Source organism: Vidua macroura, chromosome 19 (genome assembly GCF_024509145.1).
Source record: "Vidua macroura isolate BioBank_ID:100142 chromosome 19, ASM2450914v1, whole genome shotgun sequence".
Taxonomy (NCBI): Eukaryota; Metazoa; Chordata; class Aves; order Passeriformes; family Viduidae; genus Vidua; species Vidua macroura.
In genome coordinates, this window is record NC_071589.1 from 812,023 (window position 1) to 836,718 (window position 24,696).

The 24,696-nt window shown below is 60.1% G+C and overlaps 1 protein-coding gene across 1 annotated transcript in view; it reads right to left on the minus strand.

Annotated features, from left to right (window-relative positions):
• PIK3R5 (phosphoinositide-3-kinase regulatory subunit 5) overlaps positions 1-24,696 on the minus strand; it is a 41,051-nt gene that overhangs the window by 15,862 nt on the left and 493 nt on the right. The window contains exons 2-4 of the mRNA XM_053995036.1: positions 5,176-5,285; positions 1,281-1,381; positions 85-153 (exon numbers count right to left, since the gene is read on the minus strand). Of these exons, the coding sequence (XP_053851011.1) occupies positions 85-153; positions 1,281-1,381; positions 5,176-5,272 (267 nt within the window). The 5' untranslated portion in view covers positions 5,273-5,285. The remainder of the gene's footprint in view (positions 1-84; positions 154-1,280; positions 1,382-5,175; positions 5,286-24,696) is intronic.

Below are 24,696 nucleotides of genomic sequence, written 5' to 3' on the forward strand. Positions count from 1 at the left end.
GCAGGCTGGGAAGCTCCAGCCAAAGCCACCCTGATTTTGGAGCCTGCCCCGGGCTGGCACCGGTGCAGCAGCCTCAGCACTTACGTAGAGCACGGCCGAGTAGAAGAGCAGGGCCAGGGGCGTCACCAGGTCGTAGTCACACCTCTCCTGCACCTGTGGGAACAGCCCGAGGGCACAGGGATGAGCTGCTGGCCAGCAGCACCGCCCAAAATATCCCTGGAGGTGCCGGGAGACTCCAGCCCCCACCATCCCATCACCAGAGCCGGGAGATTCCCTCATCCCTGTGGGAAAACCGCCCCCAAAGGCCCAGAAAGCAGCGTGGGACAGGCAGAGCCTCCTGCTCTGTCTTCTTGCAGGGGTGGCCGGGCACCCAAGCCTTTGAGGCTCCTGATGCCTGAAATGCCATGGAAGTGGCTCTGAGCAGGCAGCCCGGGGCGCTGGGCAGGACGGTGGATCCAGGGGTGGAATTCCAGGGGTGGAATCCCAGCCTTTAGTCCGGGGAACAGCCAGCAGAACTCTCTCGCCCAAGGAGACACTTGCAGAGCCCAAAGTGCAACAAAGCCTCGCCTGAACCCTCCCGCGGCAGAGCGCTCTGCAGCCCGAGCAGTTGCAGGCACTGAAAGGGCAGAAGCAGGGAAATGCTGGGCTGCTCTCAGCCCCACGGCCCCTCGCCCACGTGAGGGAAGCAGGCTCTTACCCCTGACACAAACCCAGCGCTGGGGATTTGGGGAACACGCCCCCGTGTCCCGGCACACCAAGGGGCTCCTGCCAGGATGACCCTGCCTGACCGGTGATTCCCCAGACTCCCCTGGCACACGACGGGACCGTGGCAGGTCCATCCCACTGTCCCCTCGCTGTGACCCCGCTGGCACCTGCCAGGCTGCTGGTGCAGCCCGTGGTCCCCCGTGTCCCAGCCCCGCGGGAGCGAGGGCTCCACCGGGAACAGCAGGAAATGTTCCACTTGCTCTGCTTTGGACACGGCCACGGAAGAGCTGGGAAGGGCTGGGGGGTCTGCAGAGCACCAAGCAGGGCTTTGGGGGATCAAAGGCCATCCCTGGGGATCTGCAGGGCTGCCCCAACAATGGGGATGGGCTCTTCCTCGTGGGACACGCAGCACTGGTGCCACCAGAGCTCTGCACCAGCCCACCCAGCCCCACCCAGTCCCCAGCAATACCTAATGACCCCAAATCCCCAGCCAGCTTTGCCAAAGCCCACCCTGAGCAAGCCACGGAGCTGCCGATGCCTCAGAGCCCACAGCTCCCCCTGGCAGCCCCCATCACCTCCTTGGTCTTGCCCAGGATCTTCTCCACCAGGATGAGGTAGTTACCGGCGTCCCGGCTCACCAGCTCCTGCAGGCTCCAGCAGTTCAGGCACAGCCCGGCTGTGGGGACAGAGGCACGGTCACTCGTGGCCCCGTGGTCACTCGTGGCCCCATGGTCACTCATGGCCCCAAGGTCACTCACAGAGCCATGGTCACTCATGGCCTGGCTGTGGGGACAGAGGCATGGTCACTCATGGCCCCGTGGTCACTCATGGCCCCACGGTCACTCATGGCCCCACGGTCACTCACAGAGCCCATGGTCACTCACGGCCCCGCTGTGGGGACAGAGGCACGGTCACTCATGGCCCCACAGTCACTCATGGCCCCACAGTCACTCACGGCCCCATGGTCACTCATGGCCCCGCTGTGGGGACAGAGGCACGGTCACTCATGGCCCCACAGTCACTCATGGCCCCACAGTCACTCACGGCCCCATGGTCACTCACAGCCCTGCTGTGGGGACAGAGGCACGGTCACTCATGGCCCCGTGGTCACTCATGGCCCCACAGTCACTCATGGCCCCGTGGTCACTCATGGCCCCATGGTCACTCATGGCCCCGCTGTGGGGACAGAGGCACAGTCACTCATGGCCCCAGGGTCACTCACAGAGCCATGGTCACTCACGGCCTGGCTGTGGGGACAGAGGCACGGTCACTCATGGCCCCATGGTCACTCATGGCCCCATGGTCACTCATGGCCCCATGGTCACTCCCGGCCCCGTGGTCACTCCCGGCCCCACGGTCACTCCCGGCAGCCCAGGGAACGCCCTGTCCCCAGCTGGGGCAAAGGCAGGACTAAGCTGGGCTTATCCCAGCACCCCACAGAGCGTGGCTCGACTAAACCCAGCGTGGCAGTGACCCGAAGGAAAGGCTCCTTTGGGAGGACAAAGCCTCTGCAGAGCCCCAGGAAACTCTCCCCACGGGAGGAGAGCAGCAAAGCCCCTGAGCGGGCAGGGGCTGCTGGGCAGGAGCTGTCGGGGAGCCTGGGCTCAGCCTCGCTCCGCAGCAGCACCAGAGGTGCCAAGAGCGGGCGCGGCACACGGCAGCGCCGTGGGCGGCCTCGGAAGGATGAGGCTTTGCCATTTCTCTTCTGAGAAGTGCCCCAAGATGCCCTCTTCCTCCTCCGCCCCCCGGAGCAGCTCCTTCCTGGCCTCAGGGGGTGGCATTTCCCCTCCGAGTGGGCAGCTGGCAGGTCGGAAATCCAGAAGCACCGAAGAGGAAACCAGCAGCAGTGCCCACGGCGCTGGGCACGGGCCCCTGGTGCCGTCAGAAGTGACACCCACGGCGTGGGTGGAAAGCAGAAGGCTCCGTTTCCTCCTCCCCCAGAGCTGCTGCCATCTCCTCGCCAGAGCGAGGTGGTTTCTCCTGGGGACTGCCCCGAGGAAGGGCCAGCTCCGGGCAGCTGGCTCAGGGAGGTGCCCAAGGACAGGCACAGCCCAGGCTGGCAGCCACAGCAGCCCGGGCTGCAGCTGCTGAGACACGGAAGGTGGACGTGGATGTCCAGCACAGGGCACCTCCTGGCACTGCCACCCAGCCTGGGCAGAGATTCCCACAGGAAAACCCAGCACAAGCCCGGAGAAATCAGCTCAAAGGGTAAAATCTGCCAGGTCCCCAGCACCACCAGAGCCAAGCCCAGGGCTCTCCCTCACCAAAAACTCCTTTTCTTTTTCTGCTCACCAGCAAGCAATAAAACATTTTTCTTGTTTTTCACACTCTGATTTGACCATTTAATTTGTCTCTCTCCTGCAGCACAAAGCGAGGCCAGCCCTGAAGAGGTTCCTCCACAAGGAAAAGGTTTTCCTCCCAAGCACTTTTCTAACGGGGATTTTTATGAGTCACAGAGAATTCGTTTTGATTTGGTTTCTCCAATAAGTTCTGCAGGAAGATTTTCTATTTACACCTGCCACGGGCTCATCCAGGCTGCAAATCTGGGATGACCAAGCCCTCACAACTCCTCCTTGCTGACTTCACAGCCCTCAGCTCCTCATCCCTTACTCAGGGGGAGCAATGTGTTGGAAACAATTACTCACCCTCTCCGGAGCAACCTTGTGTGAAAGTTAGCACAGAAAAATAAAGCCTTAAACGATTTACAAAATTCAGCAAGATCTCAGCCCAAAAAGCTGTGACATGGTGTGTGCAATTTTGGTGTATGGAAAGGGTAAAAAAAGAGGGGATAGCAAAGAAATTGGGAAATAGAAGTGAAAAATGAGGAAGGCGAAGGTTCCAGCTCAGCCAAGAGCAAGATGAAAGGATTCACTGACTTGTGAGGATCAACCCTGCCACAAACAACAGCCTGGACAGGACAGCAATAATGAAACTGTCATTTGTAGCTTGGGGAAGGATGTGACAACATCTCTGAAAGGCAGCAGGGGACAGCTCTGCTTTCCCTGAACCCTTCCTGCCACCACAGTGACCAACCCCTCCCCAGCCCTGCACGGCTGGCATGGGACAGCAGCTCCTCGGAGGCCGCAGGGACAAGGAGGGGCAGCCCCTCGGGAGGGCACTGGGGGGTCCTGGGGGTCCCCAGCAGCAGCACCGGGGCTGGGGCACAGCAAAGCCACCCACACCCACCCAGGGCACGCTGCAGGCTCCTGGCAGAGCAGGAATGACCACAGGGAGATTTTTTTTCAGGTGCAAAACTCCCGAAATTCTCCCAGGAATGTCAGCTCCTTCTGCCAAAGCCCAGGAGAGCCACAGGAAGGGGCCTGGGAGGCCGGGACACCACCGGGGTGGGACTCACAGCACAGCCCCCACCCCAATCCTTGCTAACGAGCTGGAGAAATGATGGAGTCGGGGTTTAAGGCCCCCCCAAGCCAAGGAGCAGCGCCGAGGGGCTGGGATTAGAGCTGTGAGTGACACGGGGACTGATTGGTGGTAATTACAGCAGAGGTGGGCTCCGGGCACACAGTGCCCTGCTTGGCCACGCGCTGTCACCGCGCCAGGCACGAGGCCGCGCTTCCAGGAACCAGGAATGTGGGACACACTTCAGGGCCTGCTTCCCAGAGCAGGGGAGAGACGAGGACACGGGAGGCCTGGGCAGAACTGCCCCAAGCCAGCCCCCAGGTGAAGTTACAGCATGGAAGTGGCGCGGCTCCGCTGGCTGCGAGGGGATGGCAAAGGGATTCCTCTGGGATTTGGCAGCAGGCAGGACCCTGGCTGCATCTCTTTGTTGGTCTTGTAGGGGAAAAGAAAAGCAGAAAGAGTTGAAAGAACTGCACAGACCAAAAGGAATCAGAATCTGACAGCCCCCAGAATCTTTCATCCACGAGAGGGTTTGGCAGTGATTTAATCACAGCTCACAGACACAGCTACGAGGCAGAAAGGTCCAAACGACAACCAGAAATTATTTCTGCCCGTTGCTGCTCTGCCCTCACCACGCCAGCCCCAATCCCTCCGCAGCCCCCTGAGCAAGGCTCAGCTCTTTGTGGCCAGCACGGTATCTGAGCCAGGGCTAGGCTGATAACAGCATCTCTGTGCTGTGTGTGACGATGCAGCACGGAGCACACCCTGCCTTGGGGGCCGCGGGCACCAGGGCTGGGCTGGCTGATGGCACAAAGGAGCCTTTCCCGGGCTGAACAAAGCCTTCTCCTCTCCCCAGCTCACTCAGGGACAGCTGGCAACACTGCCCTGCCGAGTCCTTACACGGGCCAGGCCTGACGTGACCTGTTCAGGGTGCTGGAACATCTTCTTCCAGCAAAACGCCCAGGCTGGGTGCTCCCTCTGACTCCGAGCACGGCAAGGGAAAGGCCTCCAGCAGCAGCAGCAGCTCCCCCTCACCCAGAGGGAGCCCTGGAGAGCCCAGCAGGGGCTCAGGGGGATCCAGAGAGAGAAGGCCATGGCTAACAGGTCACCTACCAGCCCATCTGCTGGACACGGCGTCCCTGCTCAGCCCGTGCAGACACCTCTCCAGCGCGTGGTAGATCCTGTCCTCCGTGCACGTGGTGTGCTGCATCTTAATTCATCTCCTGAATCGAAGGGGAAGGAAGGAGCAGAGTTAATAAAGGGCTGCCCGTGATGGCTCCAGTGTTCACTGGCAGTGGTCACAAACCCAGCCCGAGTGGCAGGGAAGGCTGCAGAACTGTCCCCTTGCCCCCACACAGCCTCCCTGAAGGAAAGGTCCACGTGCCCTTGTGGCAGTGGTGGAAAACACCGAGGGGATGTGAGCCCAGCCTGCGAGGACACTGTGACATTGTGCCTGCAGCCCTGTCACATCCCACCTCTGCTCCAGGGCCCAGACTGCCACTGAACCTTGGCTGGCAGAGCCTGTGCTGGGTTTTATCCCAGCCAATCCACATCCATGGTCTGGGACAGCAGGAATGGTACCGGGGGATGTTCCCGACCCTGAGCAATCAGAGGTGGCCAGGTGGCCACTCCCTCCTCCCCTGCAGCCCCGAGGGACCCTGGGGCAGGCGTCCCCCTCTCCCAAGGCACAGAGATGGGGCCATCCCACACATCCTTTGCCTCTTGTTTGGAAGCAGCACAAATGCACGATAATAATCGAGTAAGAAGAAATAAAAGCTGCCAGTGCTACAAAACCACCTGCAAGGCGGCCCTTGCTTTCACCCGGGACAGCACCCGTGCCACACAGCCACGTCTTTCCCAGAGATACCCTAAAATGCCCCATTCTCTGCCCATTTGGCCAGCGCTGGGGCCAGCACCCAGCAGAGGCTGGGCCCTCCCTGCCCCGTGTCCTCCACCCGCACTCCAGTGCCAGCACCTCCCTGGAAGGGCTCAGGAAAGCTGAGCCTGGCTGCTGGAGCTCCCTGGGAGCGCAGGGAGCCACCTCCAGCCCTGCCCCTGCGCTGGGGAGAAGCCACCGGCAGCTCTCCGGTGGCAAACCCCCCGAGCACCCCTGGCCTGCCCAGTGCCCGCGCTCCCCTCACCCCAGAGGGGCTCCTGGGCTCCTCCCGTCGTGTGCCAACGCCGGAGCCTGAACCGGGCTCTGCAGCAGAACCTTTACCTGTGCCCGGCGCCACGAGGGAGCGGGGAAATCGAGCCCGGCGCCTCGGCCAGGCTGGTGGCAGGAGAAAGGCGGTGAGTAAGAGCCCAGAGTGACTCACAGACACCCTTGCAACAGCCAGCTCAAGAAACAGCTCAGTGCTCGGAGGGGAACGGGCTCCTCGCCCCGCAGCAGCCCCACCATCCCTTCCCACGTGTCTTAGCGCACAACGGGCAGGGAACGTCAAATAAAATACGCCCAAGATGTTGCTGTGACCTCCAAACCACAGGACGCGCTCTTCGGGCGGCCTTTTCCTGCTGGGCCATGGACCACACAGCAGCCCGAGCCTCCTCTCCCAGGGCAGTGCTTGTGGAAGCATTTCCCGTGGGAAAGGCCTCGCTTCGTCCGCCACAGCGGAGCAGAAACGCTGCGGCCTTTTCTGCTGTCCCCTCCTGGCCTTGCCACCCACGCCGAGCACGGCGACGGCCCAGGGGACAGTTCTGGAGAACGCAGTCGGACTTCCAGGAGCCCTGTTAAGCATCTTGAGGACACCAATAAAAACAAGGGCTGAGGTCAAGGGTTGGGAAAACGCTTTGCTTTTTAGGAGGGTGTTGGGCAGCTCCACGCGACACCACCCCAGTGGTGGCCCAGCCCCCTCCTCACAGCAGGGACAGCACCTGCTTTTAAGAGCCCCAGGTCCTCAGAGAAACCCTTCTGCCTCAAGGTTCTGCCCCATTTTCAACAGGTGCCCAACAATTCCCAGCATCAGGGCTCAGGACAAGGTTGGACCCATCCCCTCCGAAGGTGTGAGTGTCCAAAAGGGCAATTTATAATAATTATTATAAATTATTTAAAATTATTATTATTATTATAAATTTCTAACCAATTGTTTTCTAAAAAAGCACTGATTAAAGTGAGTGAGAGAAGGCCCAGCACACCAAAGCTCAGCTTGGGAAGTATCCCAAGATTATTTGTGAAATTGTCCTTGCATGGGTGCCAGACCCTTGAGGAATTTCCATCCAGGATTGCTTAGTTAAGAAGCTTCATTCATCTCTGTGGGACACAAAGGTGAATAGACAAATTAAATATTTCTGTTAATTAGCACCAACCTAGTAAACATTTACCCTTTGGTGAGAAGTGGTAACCTGCTGACCACTGGTTTTAGATTTTCCCTTGTCCTGCTTGAGGCAAAAGGTTTGTAAAAATGAAAAAGAAATCATTTTTAAAAAGTATGAAAAAGGATTACTAACAAAAAAAAAAAAAATTCTGCTGAGCTGTGAAGCCACCAGAGGTCACAGGAAAGCCTTGGGGACAAGGACTTTCCTGACCAGGACTTTCCACTCAGCTGGGACCCACTGGGGTTCCCCCTGTTGCCCCCAGTGCCCTGGCACCTTTCCCTTCCAGGGCTTTCCTGCTGCTCAGGATCTGCTCCCTGCCCAGGAGCAGAAGGTCCCTCAGCAGCCAAGGTGCCACCAGCAGCTCTGGCACGGGGCACAGAGCTGCTCTTCCAGCAAGGAAAATCCCTTTCCTTGGGTTGAGGTCCACCTGAGCCCCATCTCCAGCACCCAAAGGACGCCCCTGAGCTCCCTCTGCAGTGGTGGAGCCCAGGAGCAGGGGGAAGAGCTCAAAGAGCCAAAATGAAGGAGGGAAGAGGATCGGACCCCCCAGCAGAGCAAACCCCCAGAGCCTGGGGAGGCAGGAAAGGTTCCAAAACCCAGGAGAGCGGGGCCAGGCAGACACGGAACAAACCGAGCTCTCCCCTCCCGCGGCAAATCCCAGCAACATCTCCTCGGGACCGAGAGGACCTGACAAGGACCTGTCCAGAGGGGATCCTGCAGCTCCACCGGCACCGGGGAAAGCCCGCGGCCACCCTCGGGCCAGGACAACGCCCTTTCCTGCCCCGATTGTTCTGGGGCTGAGCATCCTGGGCAGGAAACAGGAGAGGAAAAACAAAGCCCTTGGCCCTCGGGAGCAGCTCTGAACGCGCTGCCCAGGTTTGGGGACAGTGGCAGGGGGTGGAGGGACGCGGATCAGCACCCGGAGGGCTTTGGGCACCAGGGGAAGCAGAACAAGAAGCCTGATGAGGCTGAAGGAAGCAGGAGCTTGGGCTGATGCTGCAGCAGGTGGAAAATAATTTCATTTGGTTTAAAGCAAAGGGATCCTACCCAGAGCTGTTTTCAAGGTGAGATCCTCAGAAAGGAGGATCATCAACCCCTCCGAGCTCCACCCCAGCTTTCTGCCTCCTCCAGCTCATCCTGCGAAGGGGCAGGACAGGAGCTTCGGGAGAAGCATCCTCACTGCAGAGGAAGAGCTGGACACGGAGCCGTGCCCTGGGACACGGAGCCGTGCCCTGGACACGGAGCTGTGCCCTGGACACGGAGCTGTGCCCTGGGACACGGAGCTGTGCCCTGGACACGGAGCTGTGCCCTGGGACACGGAGCTGTGCCCTGGGACACGGAGCCGTGCCCTGGGACACTGAGCTGTGCCTGGGACACTGAGCCGTGCCTTGGATACGGAGCCGTGCCCTGGACACGGAGCTGTGCCCTGGGACACGGAGCCGTGCCCTGGGACACTGAGCTGTGCCTGGGACACTGAGCCGTGCCTTGGACACGGAGCTGTGCCTTGGACAGGGAGCTGTGCCCTTGGACACGGAGCCGTGCCCGGCAGTGCAGCAGGTACGACGTGCCTGGTACCTGCTCCTCCAGTGAAACTGTTTTTCTTAGATTACAGAAGAAAATCTTGGGTTTCAGCTGTTTGCTTGCAAGATTTTACTGCCTCCCCTCCACCTCACAGAGGAGCCAAAGATAGAAACCCAGAGCGAGGGAGGGAGCAGCTGGAGGAAGCCTTTGTAGGGCACGGGGCAGTGCGGGGAGAAAGCTGCGATTTTCAAGAAAAACTTCACCTCAGTGTTTGTCGGCCGAGCGAGAGCTCTGCGCGGAGCAGGAGATGGGGCTGATAAGATGTTCGCTCAAACCACACCAAGGCAGGGTACCAGGGGAGCCGGGAGGCAGCTGGTTTGACAAACATCCTCTCAGGGTGCCTGCAGAGGAGGCTGTGCCATCCAAACCCCGGCTCCTGCCCCACTGAGCGGGGGCAGAGGCTGCTGTGACACTGAGCGTGGGGCCACGCCACGCCACGGCAGGGACCTTCCCTCCCTGGGCTGCAAACCCTCACTCCAGGGAGTCCCCACTCCCTGAGCCGACGGGGGAAGAGGCAGCAGAGGAGGAGCACAGAGAACCGCTCCCAAGGAGCGCCTTAGGGCAGTGATTTCATCTCAAAGCAGAAGATTAAACAAGAAAATCTACTTCTGGAATAACAAGAGCGCCTGTGCCTGCTGGGTAACGGTGCTGAGGGGCAGGAACGACACGGGACATCCCACTGCTCGCAGGGGGAAATGAAATCCTGGGTTATTAGTGGGAAACGGTGTGTTGGGATGAGGAGAGGCACCAACCGTGAGAGAAGGAACGGGGGGCAAGCCCTAGCCAGGCAGCCTTTCTGAACTGCAGCGCCCCATTTACACCAAAAATGCGAGAATTGGAGAGCTCTCAAAGAGCCCCAGCTGCAGAGCTCCCTCAGAGCCAGAGATCTCTGCCTGCTCTCGCCGTCTCTGAGAACCGGGCTGAAGGAGAGGCTCCCACCACGGGGCAGGGAAAGCACCTAACGTGCAAAGCAGTTTCGGAGTCCTCCGAGTGTCAAACAGCGCTTACAGAAGGTGACACAACAGGGGCAAAGCAGCACCCGGGTTTTACACCCAGCGCCGGCAGCAGCAGCGCCCAGCATCGCGAAACCCCGAGCAACGCCACCCAAGGAGCCCCAGGTCCCCAGCCAGGGGAGGGGTGACCCTGCTCTGGGACCGGCCTGAGCTGCAGAGCGGGGAGCCTCAGAGCCCGCAGCGGCAGCGCCGTGCCCGCTCAGCGCCAGTGGTTTCATCGCCCAGCCCCTCCCGGCACAGCCCCGGCTCCGGGATCAGAGCAGGAAACCCGCAGGAGGCTCAGAAAAGCCTAAGACGAGTCAGCCCCACTCAAAGGCCTCCATCCGAGCCCGCGGTGTCGCTGCAAAGGGGAGTTATTCAATGGGATTGCCCAGATCCCAGCCCCAAGATTACCTGCGTTAGCAGCCAGAGCTTAAAGCTGGGCTTGGGAGGTGAAGGATCTGTGAACGCCAGAAAAATAAACCCGAGAGGTGCAAACAAACAACAGCAGCTCCAAAGTGTAACTGCCTTGGTTTGGGAGATTTAAAGGCTCCACTGAAAGAAAGGAAAAAATCCAAAGTATCGGGAGCAGGGTCCCAGCGCTGCCCACCTCAGCTGCCCTTGCCTCTGGGATGTGCTGTCCTCCAGCTCGTAAAGGCACAGGGAGGCTGCTGGAGCATCAGGAGCAGGACCCCCAGCACTCCCAGGGAGAAACGAGCCCGTGGGGGCTCCCAGCATCATGAACCAGCTGCCGAGGAGGCACCTTTGCCACGTCCCTCCCCAGGAGCAGCCCTGTGATAATGGAGATGCCTGACCTGGAATTTAGGATTGAGCTGTCCCAAGGGTGTGCAGCCAAAGCAGCCAACTGAACCACAGGAGAAGCAAAATCAAGGCTGCAAGAGACTCAGCAAAAAGAACAAAATAATCCGAGAAAATGTTGTGAGCGAATGGAGAGGATGTCAAAAAAATCAATCTGCCCAGAGGGTGCACAAGGAGAGACGTGGAGAGCCTCAAGGAGTCAGAACAAAACCTTGCAACTCATCATTTCAAAACAGTGTTTGCCCTCATCTGCCTGTGATTCAAAAAGCAAAAATCAAGCCAGAAAAAAATGAAACTTCTCACTCCTGATCAATGGGGACATTTTGCTCCACACACCAGTTTAGATTGACGTGGCAAAGAGCAAGCCCCCAGCAGGCCAGCTCGCCCTGGGAGCAGTGGTACCCAGGTGGGAACCTGCCCCCAAGGAGGTTCCTGTGCTGCTTTGCCCTCCTGCAGCATCCCCGAGACATCCCAAAGCTGGAGCTCCAGGTGCACTCCTGTGTCTCCGGAGCTCCCTGGCACTGCCACACATTTCCACTCCCTGTGGAAACACTCGTGGCTCCCTGGGACCAGGGAGAGGCTTTAACCAGTGAAAGGGCAGGTGGAACACCCGGGGAGATGGGGAATTTCCAGCAATTCCCCTGCACAGGAGGCAGAGACCAGAGAGGGGCTGGAGCCTCCTCCCCAGGGATATTCCAGAGGTGCCTGGACACAACCCCGTGCCCTGAGCTCCGGGATGGCCCTGCTGGAGATGAGCCCCTGGGATCCCTTCCAGCCTGGTCCATCCTGGGATTCTGGGATCCCCAGGGCACCTTAAACCCCGAGCTGCTACAAAACCCAGTCACCAGAATGATCCCGTGCTTGTCTCAGCTTTTCCACCTTTTCTATTTTAACCGCAGCACTCACAGCTCAGGTCACACCTGGATTCAGCTGGGCACTCGGGACTGGCTCTGTGAGGTGTTTTTTAAACGTTTAATTATTTAAAAACAGAAACAGCCCAGGTGGAGCCAAGGGAGGTCACTGCCAGCGCAGAGGAGGCTCTCGGCACATCCCGACTTCCCACCTCGGCACTGCCGGGCTGGCAGCAGCTCATTCCCCTTCTCACTTACCTCCGGGGAGACCTGGCGTTATTTCTGCGCTTTGTGACTTCCACACTCCAGCTCACTCCAGCCGCGAGGTTATTTTGCCCGAGCTCGGGCTGGTGGCTCCCAGCTGCAGCTCCCGGCTCGCCCCCGGCAGGGGTCAAAGGACGCCGGGGGTCACCTCCCGGGAAGCCCAGCTCCCTCGGGAATATCCCGCACTCCAAACTGCCCCGGGGGGTGTAAAGACCCGGCTAATTAGCCGGCCTGGCCCCTGCGCTATTAGGGGCAGCCAATTAGCGGCAATTGGCCGTGCCGGCGCTGGATAAACACTCGCTGCTGCTCGGGGACGGCAGCTCCCGCGGGGGAGAAGTGCAAAGTGCTCTTGGTCACAGCTCTGAGACACCTCGCCGGTTTCTCTGCTCTCCTCCCCCAGCTCTGTGCCCGCAAAGCTCCTTCCAGGAGCCGCGGCAGCTCCGGGGGCAGCGCTGGAGCTCCTCCTGTGCAGGGCCCTGCGTTCCCCGGCAAAAACATCGAAAACCGAAATCGGTGACCCGCCCGTGGTGTTCAGGGGCTGAGGAGCTCTTCCAGCTTGGGGGGTCTCCTAAAGCTCCGTGTTCCAAAGAGTTGTTGGGTTTTTCCCCTGCCCCGGCTGGATCTGTAACTCAGCAGCACCGGGAGCATCCCCCGGGCTCCCGGGGTGTCCCCCGAGCTCCCGGGGTGTCCCTCGAGCTCCCGGGGTGTCCCTCGAGCTCCCGGGGTGTCCCCTGGGCTCCCGGGGTGTCCCTCGAGCTCCCGGGGTGTCCCCTGGGCTCCCGAGGTGTCCCCCGGGCTCCCGGGGTGTCCCTCGAGCTCCCGGGGTGTCCCCCGGGCTCCCGGGGTGTCCTCCAGGCTCCCGGGGTGTCCCTCGAGCTCCCGGGGTGTCCCCCGAGCTCCCGGGGTGTCCCTCGAGCTCCCGGGGTGTCCCCCGGGCTCCCGGGGTGTCCTCCAGGCTCCCGGGGTGTCCCTCGAGCTCCCGGGGTGTCCCCCGAGCTCCCGGGGTGTCCCTCGAGCTCCCGGGGTGTCCCCCGGGCTCCCGGGGTGTCCTCCAGGCTCCCGGGGTGTCCCTCGAGCTCCCGGGGTGTCCCCCGGGCTCCCGGGGTGTCCCCGCACCAGCCAAGGGGGGACAGAGCCCCAGCACTCGTCACCCCCCCCAGACTGCTCACCCCTAAAGCAACACAAGCTGGAGTTGTCCAGTGCTCCCAGAGGGAACCACAAGTCCACAGTCAAAGCCCAGAGTTGGGCGAGACCTCTCTGTGCCTCAGTTTCCCCTCCAGCAGGAGCGGCAGAGGCTCCTGCTCAGCGCAGTCTCTCAGGTAAAGGTGAAGCAGAATTTTCTTCCTTCCTCTCACTTTTATCTCCTGCTGTAACCCTCCCAGTCCCGTTTATAAACCTGGCAGGCAAAGCTGGCAGAGCAGGACATGCCAAAAAAGCGTTTTTATAAGAAAATCCTTCACCAAGGTTATTTCTAGCCCGCAAGAACCACTTGCCTTAACCAAGATATCCTGCCACGGGCACCCAGCCACCCATCCTCAAACTCTCGGAGCAGCAAAACAATGACACACAGCCAGAACTGCCCATGCAGCAGCAAATTGCAGAAATAAAGCTGCACACGAGAAAACCACGTGTTCCCAGCAGCAGTGCAAGCAGGGGAGCTGTGGATTTGACCACTGGGACCAGAACTGCCCTGGAACTCGTTTGGGTTTTTTTGTTTGTTTTTTAAATCCCAAATTTCTCAGAAACAAAATACAGAACTGCCTTGTGCAGACCCTTGCTGCTGCAGCAAGCACTCAGCTCAGTAAATCTAATTAACGAGCCAGGAAAAGTGTCACTCGTTTGCTAACTGCTGCACCCAGGGCTGCCAAACAGACAGATAAAGGATTTAGCTGGGGCCTGTTCCAGCCAAAGGAGCTGGGAACCTGGCAGGGAGAGCAGGAGATTAGAGGGGGCTGAAAAGAAAAGGAGAGGAGGGGGGGAAAGAAAAAAAAAAAAAAAAATCCCACTAGATTAGCACTTTGCAAATGCAAGCATGTAAATCAGCTTAGGGCTGCTATAATGCCACCCTTGTGAGCATCTGGGCACAGCAGCGGGCAGGGCCCGGCCGAGCCCGCCTGTATTTGGGCTCGGGAGTCCCACGCCAGCAGCTCCCCCACAAAACCAGCAGCTCCCTCACAAGTCCTGCTCTCAGCAGCTCTGGGAGCTCGCACAGGAAGCCAATTAGGGGAGACCTGGGAACAGAGGAAGATTCGTAATTGCAATTAAGGCTTCAAAGTGCTGATCTCAAGCGCGGCTGTTCTAGGCGGAGCTGGGGGAGGGAAAATTTCAACAAGCTCTTTGAAACACGGGGCTTCAGGATACCCCCAGGCTGGGAGAGCTCCCCCCCCAGAACAAGGCATCACCTGGCAGAGAAGGACTCAGCTCTGAGGGGCCCAGGCAGGACCAAGAGATTTGGGGTTAAATCTGCATCAAAGGGACCCAACATTTGTCCCTTAGTGCTGCTGACCGTGATCCTTCATCCCATCCCATCCAAAGGAGTCCTTGTGGCTCTGGCCCCAGCCACGGATCTGCTGCTCCACCGTGCCCTCGGCAGGAGAAAGGGATGAGAAGAGCTGAGAGAACAGGAAACTCACCCAAGGCGCCAGGGCCACCCCCTGGAGATGTGGGGCGAGCACAGAGCGGCTGCAGCGGCTCTTGTGCCACTCGGGACGGCTCCACTCTGCCCGTGCCCGCTGCCAACCCGCACAGACGCTTCCCTGTGGTGGCACCTCCTCTCCTCACACACTCCCAGCTTTCCCTCCAGCCCCTCCCAGCATCTGTCAACAGCTGGAGAGCACCTCGCCCGGGCAGGCAGCAGAGCTGGGGGCTGGGGCTGCTCCCCTCGCTGGGGATGCTCCTTCTCCCTTCCCCCAGGCCCCGGCAGCTGCAGCAGGAGCCCCGAGCCCAGCCCAGGCTGTGGGACCCCACGGGGACAGGGTGACCCCCCTCAGTCATCCACAGCATGTCCCAAACTGCTGCTGCTCTCCCCCACAGGTCCAAGTCCTCCTCTCCCCCCTCGGCTGCCCTGGGGAGTTGTTCTCAGGCTCAGCAGCTGTGGTGTGACCTTGGAAAGTCCTTTGTGTCTCTGGAAATGCACTGGCTCTGGGTGTTCTTGTGTAAGCTACTTTCCCTGGGATGTTTTGCCCTAGTGCTGAGCACGTAGGGCTGGGTAATCAAATGAGGTCAAAGAAAATTCCAGCCAAAAGCCCGGCAGCCTCGGTGGGAGCGGCCAAGAGCATCCCCAGGAGCACAGCCCGGGCCTGCCCGAGGGCTCTCCCTCCCGAGCAGCACAGGAGAATCATCCCAAAGCGGGAATATTCCTGTGGAAATCGGCAGCATGGCACGAGACCCAAAACAACCCACGGGCGAGCGAGGACAGGGGATGGTGCTTCCCAAGGCTGGAAAAATGGGAGAAGACAACTCCCTGGAGCCTGCAGAGCCTGCAGCCCCCCATGCTCCGGTCTCCTGCCACTGGGACACTTCCCGGCTGAGGAGGAAGCCCCAGGCCAGGAGCCGAATCCCAAACCCATCCCCACACAGATCCCCCTCCCCAGCCCCTGGCTGGACACGGTTTCCAAGAGCAACCCACACTTCTGCAATTTCAGAGATCTTCTTACCCCACCTTCCGTGTGCTGTCCCAAAAAGAGAAGTGCTCGGGGCCGGGGGGAAGTTGTGGCACCCTTTCCTATCCTGGAGAGGATTTCAGGCTCCCGCCACATCCGAGGGGCAGCTCCGGCCACGCTGCAGGGCTGGGACTGCAGAGGGTTTGGGGCAGGCAGTTCCAGGAACATCAACAGTCGAGAGCAAGAAAATACAGAAATAAAGCCCTGGGCAGAAACCACGGGGCTGTGCCTGGCACCCACCGGGCTGCCAGGTACCCCAGCAGGGCACGTGGAGGGCTGGGCAAGGAGGCACAGGAAGGCAGCTCCAGGGCCAAGCAAGGACTTTTTGAGCTCCCCTAAAGGATGGCACAGGTGGGCAAGCTGGGCTCGGGCAATCCTGGGCCTTCCCTCCTGGACTGAGGGGTCGGCTCCCCTCGGGCAGCGCTGCCTGGCGCTGGGCAGAGCCACCAGAGCCGCTCCTCCCCCTGGGAGAGCGTGGAGCTGCATCTGCCCACCTGGGCGCTGGCAGGACAGCTCCATCCTCACCAGCGGCTGCCACAAGCTGAAGGGAAGGCTCTTCCCACCATCCATCACCAGTCTGCTCCATTTGCCCAGCATGAGGGCTCTGCTTTCCAGTCTGGAGGAGCCTCCGTCGTCACTCCTGTCCTTGCAGCCGTCAAAGCCTGGATTTCTGCTGCCACGACGACGGAAATTCCATCCCCATTTAGAGGGAAAGGTCTCCTGCATCCCTTCCCCAGGGGGGCTAAGCCCCATGAGCCCCATGAGCAGAAGCTTTCTCCAGCACACCTAGGAGTGGCTCAGGCCTTTACACATTCACTATTTACAAGTTCCCTCTGTAGCTCCTCAGCAGAGAGGCACCCGAGGTATTTTCAGAGGGACTGTCCATGAGCACTGGAATTACAGTGCGTTAATGAGCAGGCAATTACAGTGCGTTAATGAGCAGGGAGAGCATCCCAACAGCCACGAGGTCAGAACACAGCACCCAGAATCCACACCTGGGAGTTACTGAGGGAACGGCACACAAAATCTGCCACCTCTAAGGGCCTCCATCCCCCCTGGACAACGGGGGAAACTGAACCTTCTCAGATGGACCAAGTCCTCAGGGCTTGCAGAGGAGCATTCAGCAGGAAAACCCAGTTCCCCTCCAAAAACTCCCCAGAGCACAGCTGCTCAGAGAGGGAGAAACCACTGGGGGATTGAAGTCCACGCTCACCACCAGCTAAAGAAGGAAACTGCCATTGCTGCCCTACAGAACATTGATCTTGACGGGGATTCAGCTGAATTAAAGTGTCCAGAGCTGGCTGTGCATGGCCAGGTGCACTGTGCTCCCTGAGGAGTTTATTCACGGCGTGGTTTGGGTTGGCAGGGGCCCTGTCCAGCCTGAAATCTTTGGGAACTTCTGCCCAGCCAACAACCCAGGAGGCACAGCAGCCAGCACTCCTGGTGTCCTCTTCCTTACAACACCAGGAAGGCCAGAAACTTCAGGATTATCATCCTGAGCCCCAGAAAGCGATGGAGTCCAAGCAAGAGGGAAAACCAATAATCATGCAGTGACTTTGGGGCACCCCATCAGCTCTCTGCTCTGCTGTGGAGCTCTGTGGGGACTCTGGGTCTGTCCAGGGACGGGAGTCATTGCCTCCAACAGCCAGCCTGGGATGGGGGGGCAGAGGCCACCCAGGACATCACCAACCCCACCCCACCCCTGCCCACCCACTGGGCTCTGGGAGTTTGGCCAGGGTAAGAGCAGCCTCTGTTTTCCTCCTCAAAAACCCCAAGGCCAACAGAAATGACACGGATCTGATGTGAGTAAGAGCTGCCCAGTTTTATAGCTCGGTTTTCAGAGAGGAAATGCTCTTGTTCCTGGCAGCAATTCTGAAAACCCCTGGCCACATGATGCAAGAGTTAATTTTAGCTTCTACCAGTCATTGTCACCACAGTGGAGGTTGAAGTTTCACCCAACACCGCAGGCAGTTCCTGGCTCCAGGTGAAATCCCAGGGGGATTGAGGCTGGGGATGGCCGTGGTGTGGTCACAGCCTGACAGGAGCTGGGTGTCACCAGCAGGGTGGGATGGAAGCCCCGGGGCTCCTCTCTAGGGAAGGTGGAAGATCAGCACAGGAGTTCCTGTGCGTCACAGGAGAGACATGGGGAAAATCCAAAAATTCAGCAAGTGCATCATTTAGAGAGGGGGAAAAAAAGTGTTTGCCAAGGTGCAGCAGCAGCCCGAGCTGTTCCTGCTGAGAAGGACCCGGAGGGCACAGCAGTGGCCAGTGACTCCTCCCGACACTGCCAGGGACAGGACACAGGGGCACATCCCTGCTGGAGGGGCCTGTGGCCACTCTCCTGGGGCAGGGGTGGTAAAACCCCGGGTGTTTGCAGGCTCAGCAGGAGACCCTCCCAAAAGCCTGTGGGACACCTGGCACTGGCTCCACGGCCACGCAGAGCAGGTGCTGAGCTCCTCCCGCCAGCCCCTGGCAGCTCCAAGGAAGCGTTGGGATCAGGAGGGTGCCCAGTACAGCCCCGTGTCCCACGTTCCCTGCAGCAGCTGCCCCTGCAAGGGCCTTTTCTGGCCGTGGTCCCTGGGAAAATCCCTTTTCCCTGTGCAGGGTCACGCGTGGGTGGCAGTGCCACGTTCGGGACACGAGGGAAGCACCAGCACTGCCATACCAGGAGAGCTGCTCCTCACCGTTCTGTGCTCCCCCGACCCAGCCCTGCCTGTGCCTCTCCCAGCCCTTCCCAGGACTCCTGTCCCCCCCAAATGTCCTGTGGCTCCTTACTCTGCAGCCCTGGCTCAGGGGAGGGGAGCAGCCTTGGTCGGGTGGGTTTTTTCTATAGAACAAACATCTCCCAGCCTGAACGGGGTCAGGGCCCACCCCAGGTGGCACAGGGGTCCCTCCCAGAGGGGACCCCAATCCCTGCCCCACTGCCTTCCCCTTGCAGCTCCCTCATGATGCAGGAGGGGTCAGCTGACCCTAATTCCTTCTGGCTATTTGGAAAAACAAGTTTTCACGTGAGATTTCAATTGGCTCTGTCTCTGCTTAACTCCTCCAGCTGTGAAACAAAGTAAGTGAGAGACAAACCCTACAAACAAGCAGCGTGACCATTTCTGAGGGCTTTTTGTGAGCTCTAATGCCAAACCCACTAAACAGATTAACTTCCAGCATAAACAAGCAAGTAAATCTTTCCCCCAAGGCCCTGTGTATCCAAAGGAAGCTTTAGAAGTTGCTTCCTGCCATTGTGGAGGCCCTGCTGGGAACCCAGGAGCCTTTTCAGTCCCTGGCTTGGTTGCCCAAACCCTTCAGATTACTCCCAGCACCGCTGGCTGCAGCACCACAAAGGACAGAGGATGGCAGGGACGTTGCTGTCCCCATCACCCTGAGGCCAAGGGCAAGCGGGGCTGGAACTCACAAATCCGACAGGAGGGCGTGAGCCCCGCCTGGAGCGGTACAGCCACAGCGTCCCCATCGCAGCCAGGGGAAGGAATCCTGTCTCCAAAGGGGGGACAGCCCGAGGAGAGGGGGCACCCATCCCCCTGCGGCCAGGCCCAGCGGGCTTCACCCCCTGAGCGCCCTCAAACAGCCACGGCAGCATCCACGGCTCCTTGTGAGGGAGGACGAGGAGCCCAGAGCCTGAGCCCTTCCCAAAGCCCCTGCTCTCCTCTGGGAAGCTGCAGGCTCGGCCCTGGAGGCCATTCCCGTGTCTCAGGTGTCCCGGACCTGCAGAGGTGAAGGGGGACAGCAGCACAAAGGGAAGGTGCTGGCACTGGGGACGTCGGGGCAGTCCCACCACAGTGAGCCAGCTCCGAGCCCCTGGGCTGTCCGTGCCCGAGGGCAGGGCCCCGAGCTGGACCATCCTTTGGGCTGGCCTTGTACAGCCACAGCTACAGCCCTGCAGCCCAAAAATCCATGGAGAACACAAGGCAAGAGGGGTCCCCTTCTCCACGTGAAGAACCCGCCCATGACTCTCTGTCCCCTCTCCCCAGCTCAGACCTGGGTCTAAAGGTGCTGCCACAGCCACAAGCGACACCAAGAGCAACCCAGCCAGGCTGGCACAGCCCTGACCTCAGAGCAAGCTCCCAAATCCCCCCTGGCACCCACCACAGGAGCAGGGAGTTCAGCACAGGAACTTCCAGCCCCCAGGTCCTCCCAGGACGGGCTGGAGCTTCCTAGCACAGGGGCTTTTCTCCCAAAAGGGGCAGAAAAAGGGTTCCTCCATCCCAGCCCTGCTCCTGGAGCTGAGCTCACAGTGACTGTGAACACCCCACTTCCAAAGGCTGCCCCCTTCAGCCTAAAGCACCACCCTCATGGTGGTGCCCTGCTTGGAGCCCACCTGGAGCAGGTGGGACAGCACTTAACTCTCACCTGGAGCAGGTGGAAAATTGTTTCACTCTCACCTGGAGCAGGTGGGACAGCATTTAATGCTCAGTATCCCCCATCACTTCTAAACCCAGCACCGGGATCTGGCAGCTCAGGGCCATGGAGTTCCCAGGCTCTGGGCCATAAAAGTGGGTTTGCAACCATTCCTCCACACCCCGGAGTTCCCGAAGGGAACAGCCTCCCTGGCATGGAGACCAGATCAGCCTGGGGACAATTCCCAGTTAATGAGCAGCCCCCGGGGAACATTAACCTTGTTGGCTTTGATTGCAACTCAGCTAATTGATCCAGGGAGGCCTCAGGCAGGATCCCCACAGCTGGATGAGGAGCAGCAGGGATGTCTCCCAGGCTGGAATTCCCTCATTCCCACTGCAAAGCCCCCACACCTGAGAGATGCTGTGACTCCCCCGGGCAGCTGCACACTCGTGTGTACCCGTTTAGGAGCTTTATCAACACAAAGACACCGAGAATGAAGAAACATTGGCGGAGTTTCACATGCACAGACGGCCAGAAACAATGAGAAAAGGGAAATGCCACCTGAAAGGATGGGAGCTTGTTTGCCGAGAAGCCTCTGGGCTGAGGGCTTAAATAGACACACAGCGATGGGGGACGCAGCTGAAAGGGGAAGCGTTTCATCCTAATTTGAGACAACAAAGAATAGGCCTTTGTGGAAGGGATGAAAAACACTTCTGCAGGCCCAGAGCAACGGCACCTTTCCCAAAGCGTGCACGCAGCAGCCGTGCCCCGTCCACACAGCCCTGGAACCGGCAAACGCGGGAGCGAGAACACCGGGGGCGGCCACAGAAACCCTCCAGCACAGGGCACGATCACGGCAAATTCCCTCCCCCGGCAGCTGCACGGGGCAGTCACAAGATCGGGCTGAGCCGAGCCCTTCCTGCTCAGACGCAGCAGCCACGAGAGCCGTGACCGGGGACGGTGCCCGTGTCCTGCATCCCCTGGCACCCCCTCACATGGGCTGCTCGTGCCAGCTCTGCTCGCTTCGGCTTCAACCCGCCCCAAAACAAGCGCCAGCAGCGGTTTTGGAGCACCCAAGCTGCTCCCAGCCCAAGCACTGTGGGGATTTCGAGCAATGAAACAGCATTTGAGGAGAAGCCAAGGCCCAGTCCCATCTCTCTTACAAATACAAACAGAGGCCCTGCGGCACCCGGAGTCACTGACAATTGTCACCGAGGGTTGTCACAGCGCCGCGGCAGCGCCCCACGCAGCCGGGGAGCACTTTCCCATTCCCCTTCTCACTCGGCCAGCGGCTCACGCTCACATCTGCCGCTGAAACCACGCTCACATCTGCCGCTGAAACCACGCGCGGTCCTTTGCCCCGGCGGGCACAGGTGGGGAGGCAGCCCCGGGGCACCCCGAGGGTCCCAGCCCCGTTCCGGGAAGGAGCAGCCCAGGTGGGAGCGCTGAGCCGCAGCTGCCCCGGCAGGTCCGGCCTCCAGGCTCGGCTTTAGCAAGCCAGAGACTGAATCTGGGCGAGCTCTCAGGCGCTGCAGGTTCAACACAGCCGAAGTGAAACCAGCCCAGCCCCGGGCTCCAAACCCCCCCAAGCTCCCGGAGCATCGCTCTGCTGCGGCTGCCCGGCCCCAGCTCCCGTCCAGCCGCACATCTGCCATCCCGGCCGGGCCTTCCCGCTGCGCCAGCCGCCGGGAGCCCGTCAGCCGCAGCCTGAAGTTGCTGTATTTTTATTTTTTTTTTTCCAGTGGCAGAGCTTGAAATCAGAGATGAAGAAGTCTGAAGGAGCTCCTGCCTGGCCTCTCATGTATTCCAGATGCACATGCTCCAATCGCCGCTTGCCAAACAGGATACGAGGCGCAAGGAAATAAAGCATTTTATCTTCAAGCTTTTCCAAGAGGGTATTAGAAACAATGGGGAGGAAATACAAAATTAACACTAGAGAAGAGCAATTGGCAGTGCCCTTGCGAGGCTGTTCTTCATTACAAGGCTGCCTATTCAGCGGCTTTCATTAGGAAAATCACATCGCAGAGCCATTCCCAACAGTGTCCCTATTTCCTAATTAGGCTCCGCCAAAGAGCTGCATCTCTCAGTTCCCGCCCGGCGCACAATCACAACAATTACCATTTCATTGCACCCGGCCGCCGAAAACACCGCAATTAAAGCATCCGAGGAGTCACACGGGCGCGTCAGCAGGGAGACAAGTTCTCACGTCGTGCTAATTGGCGGCCAAAGACGGATCAGAAGGACGGGGACGGCGGGGTTTGGTCTCCGTGCTGGGAAAGGCGCTCGGGAGCTGCGGCCGCTCCCCGGGCTCCCCCGCAGGAGGCCGCGGACGGGCTCGGTGCCAGCAGGGACCGGTGACAGGTCCTGGCCGCCCCTCCGGGCTGCGGCACGGGGAGATGCTCTCCGGGTCCTCCGGAATATCCCTGGACCGCATCCCCAAAGAGCCCTGACCCAACCCCGGGGGGCGCAGCCCTGGGTGGGTCGCAGATGTCGCCTGGAGCCGCCGGTGATGGCTTTGGATGGGTGGGGCCCTGTCCTCACACCGGGCACGAGAGACGGGACAAGGATGGGGAGTCCTGAGCCTCCGAGGGAAGTGGAGCAAAGGAGAGAGGAGGGAAAGAGCTGCAGCTGCAGAGCCGGGATTGCACCCACAGCTCCCGTGGGCAGTGACATTTCCAGCCCGAAGCAGCAAAGCACAGAGCTGCAATGCGGGCAGACCTGCCAGGCAGCAGTGCAATGCCCAGGGAGTTGGGGGCAGAGTTTCCATATAAACCTCATCCTCCCTCCCCATCCTCTCGCCTGGAAGTTCAAATCGCTGCTGGGAGCGGAGCTCAGACACAAAAGGAGCCTCTCACTGCTCAAAGGCACCTGGGGCACTCACCTGAGCACTTTCCCCTGACACCCTCAGGCACAATTTTCCCCTTGCAGAATAATAATGCAAAACTGGGCAGCCAGGAAAGAGAAGTTGAAACTACTCCAGGGTGAGCTGCAGCGTGGCAGGGTCCCCATGCCTCGCTGGGCTGCTCCTGGTCCCCAGCAGAGGCAGAGCACCGGTGCTGGCATCCCTCAGCCCCGGGGCTGCTGCAGCACGGGCAGCTCGCCCTGCCAGAGCAGCTCATCCTGCTGGAGCAGCCGCTGCTCCTCTCTGCCAGCACTTCCCACTGCTCTCAGTTCTTCTTTCTCGGTACGAAACCCACATCTTCATTTTCACATTCAGCAAGAAGGCACTCGGGGCCACTTTTGGTTGGTTTCTGTCCCAGCTGGATGCCCTGATCGCCAAGGGGAGGAGGGAGAAGCCAGCGGCACGGTCCTGCAGCCCAGAGGTGTGGGGCTGCCCCTCACCCAACCAAGGCACAGCAGAACTCCACTTTCTCCCTCTGAAGAAGCACCTCCGGCATGTCTCGTGCCCTTTCCTCTGCCCCGAGCAGGCTGCAGAACTGCGGGAGCAGGACAGGGGTGGCCACACAGGGCCAGGGAAAGCAGAGCACTGAGCTCACATCCCATCTCCCGCCGCAGCACACCTGGCTCTGCCCAGCTGCTTCCTTCGGAAAGCATCGCCCGAGCCCTCCGGCCTCACACAGCCCGAGGGCCAGAACCACTGCCACCACCACAGCCGGGCTCTGGCTCCTTATCTTCTCACCTTGCTGTCCTAGAGCTCTAATCTGAGCAGCACCCAGAGCTCCAAACCACTTTGCAACCAGGTTTCGGAAACACTTCACAACCCCATCCGAGTTTGTGCTTTGAACAAGAGAAAAAAAACCAAACACCAAAGCAACAGACCTTTCTGACAGCCAGGAAAAGTAAAGCCTTGACATCCTGCATAATCCCTGGAGTTTGCAGCGGACCGAGATTTAGAAAACTGACCTAAATGGGAAAACAAAACAAATTGCAGCTGTTCAGCATCAGGGCAAGCAGCAGCAGCAGCACCAGCCTGCAGCTGCCTGAGCAGTTTCGCTGCCCCGGGAGCAGCAGTGCCCGGAACCAGCCCTCAGCAAAGCTAACGGCGCCGGTGACAGCAGCCAGGCTGTCACAAACACGAAAACAAAGGGCTGAAAGCTCTTTTCTCCCGCTTTCGTTAGTGATTTGAGTCAGCAGAGCCTTTTTCTCCCTCCGGGCTCACACCTCCAAAGCAGCTCGATATCCTGCGGGGAAGGCCGGGCCGGGCACTCAGGGTGGCACTGGTGACACTGGGAGGCCACAGGAGCACCCGATGGAAGATGCTCCTCGGCGGGCACAACAACCAGCGCGGGCTGCTGCAAGAGACAGCGCGGGCACAGCTCGGGGCTGGCGCGGCTCCAGCTCCCGGTGCGGGAGGGGTGACGCTGCTGAGCTTGTCACATCCCAAACCACATCCTGTTGCCAAAGCAGAGCCTTCCCTGGGGCTGCACCTCAGCCCCTCGGGCTGCGCAGACCCGGCCGAGGGAGCGACAGGCGACTTGTGACCTTTGGCTCCCTTCAGGGAAGGGCTCCTGTTGCAGCGGCCGGGGTGAGTCACTGCCAGCGGCCCTGCCAAAACTCCGGGCGGGGACCGGAGAGCCCCCGGCATTTCCCGGGGACCCCGCCACGGCACGGTGGTCCCCTGGGGCGGGCAGGGCCCCGCACCTGGCCCCGAGCAGCAGCTCCGTGGGGCCACGCGGAGGAAAACAAACACAGAGTCCCGAAATGAGTCACAACAGGCGGGCCGTCCCCACCCGCGGGGTGACACCGGCTCCTCCTGGCCGGGCACGGCCGGCCACGGGCTGCAAGGGCACCCAAGGGAGACGCGGGGTGGGGAGCCCCTTCCAAGGGTGCAAGAGAAGCCCC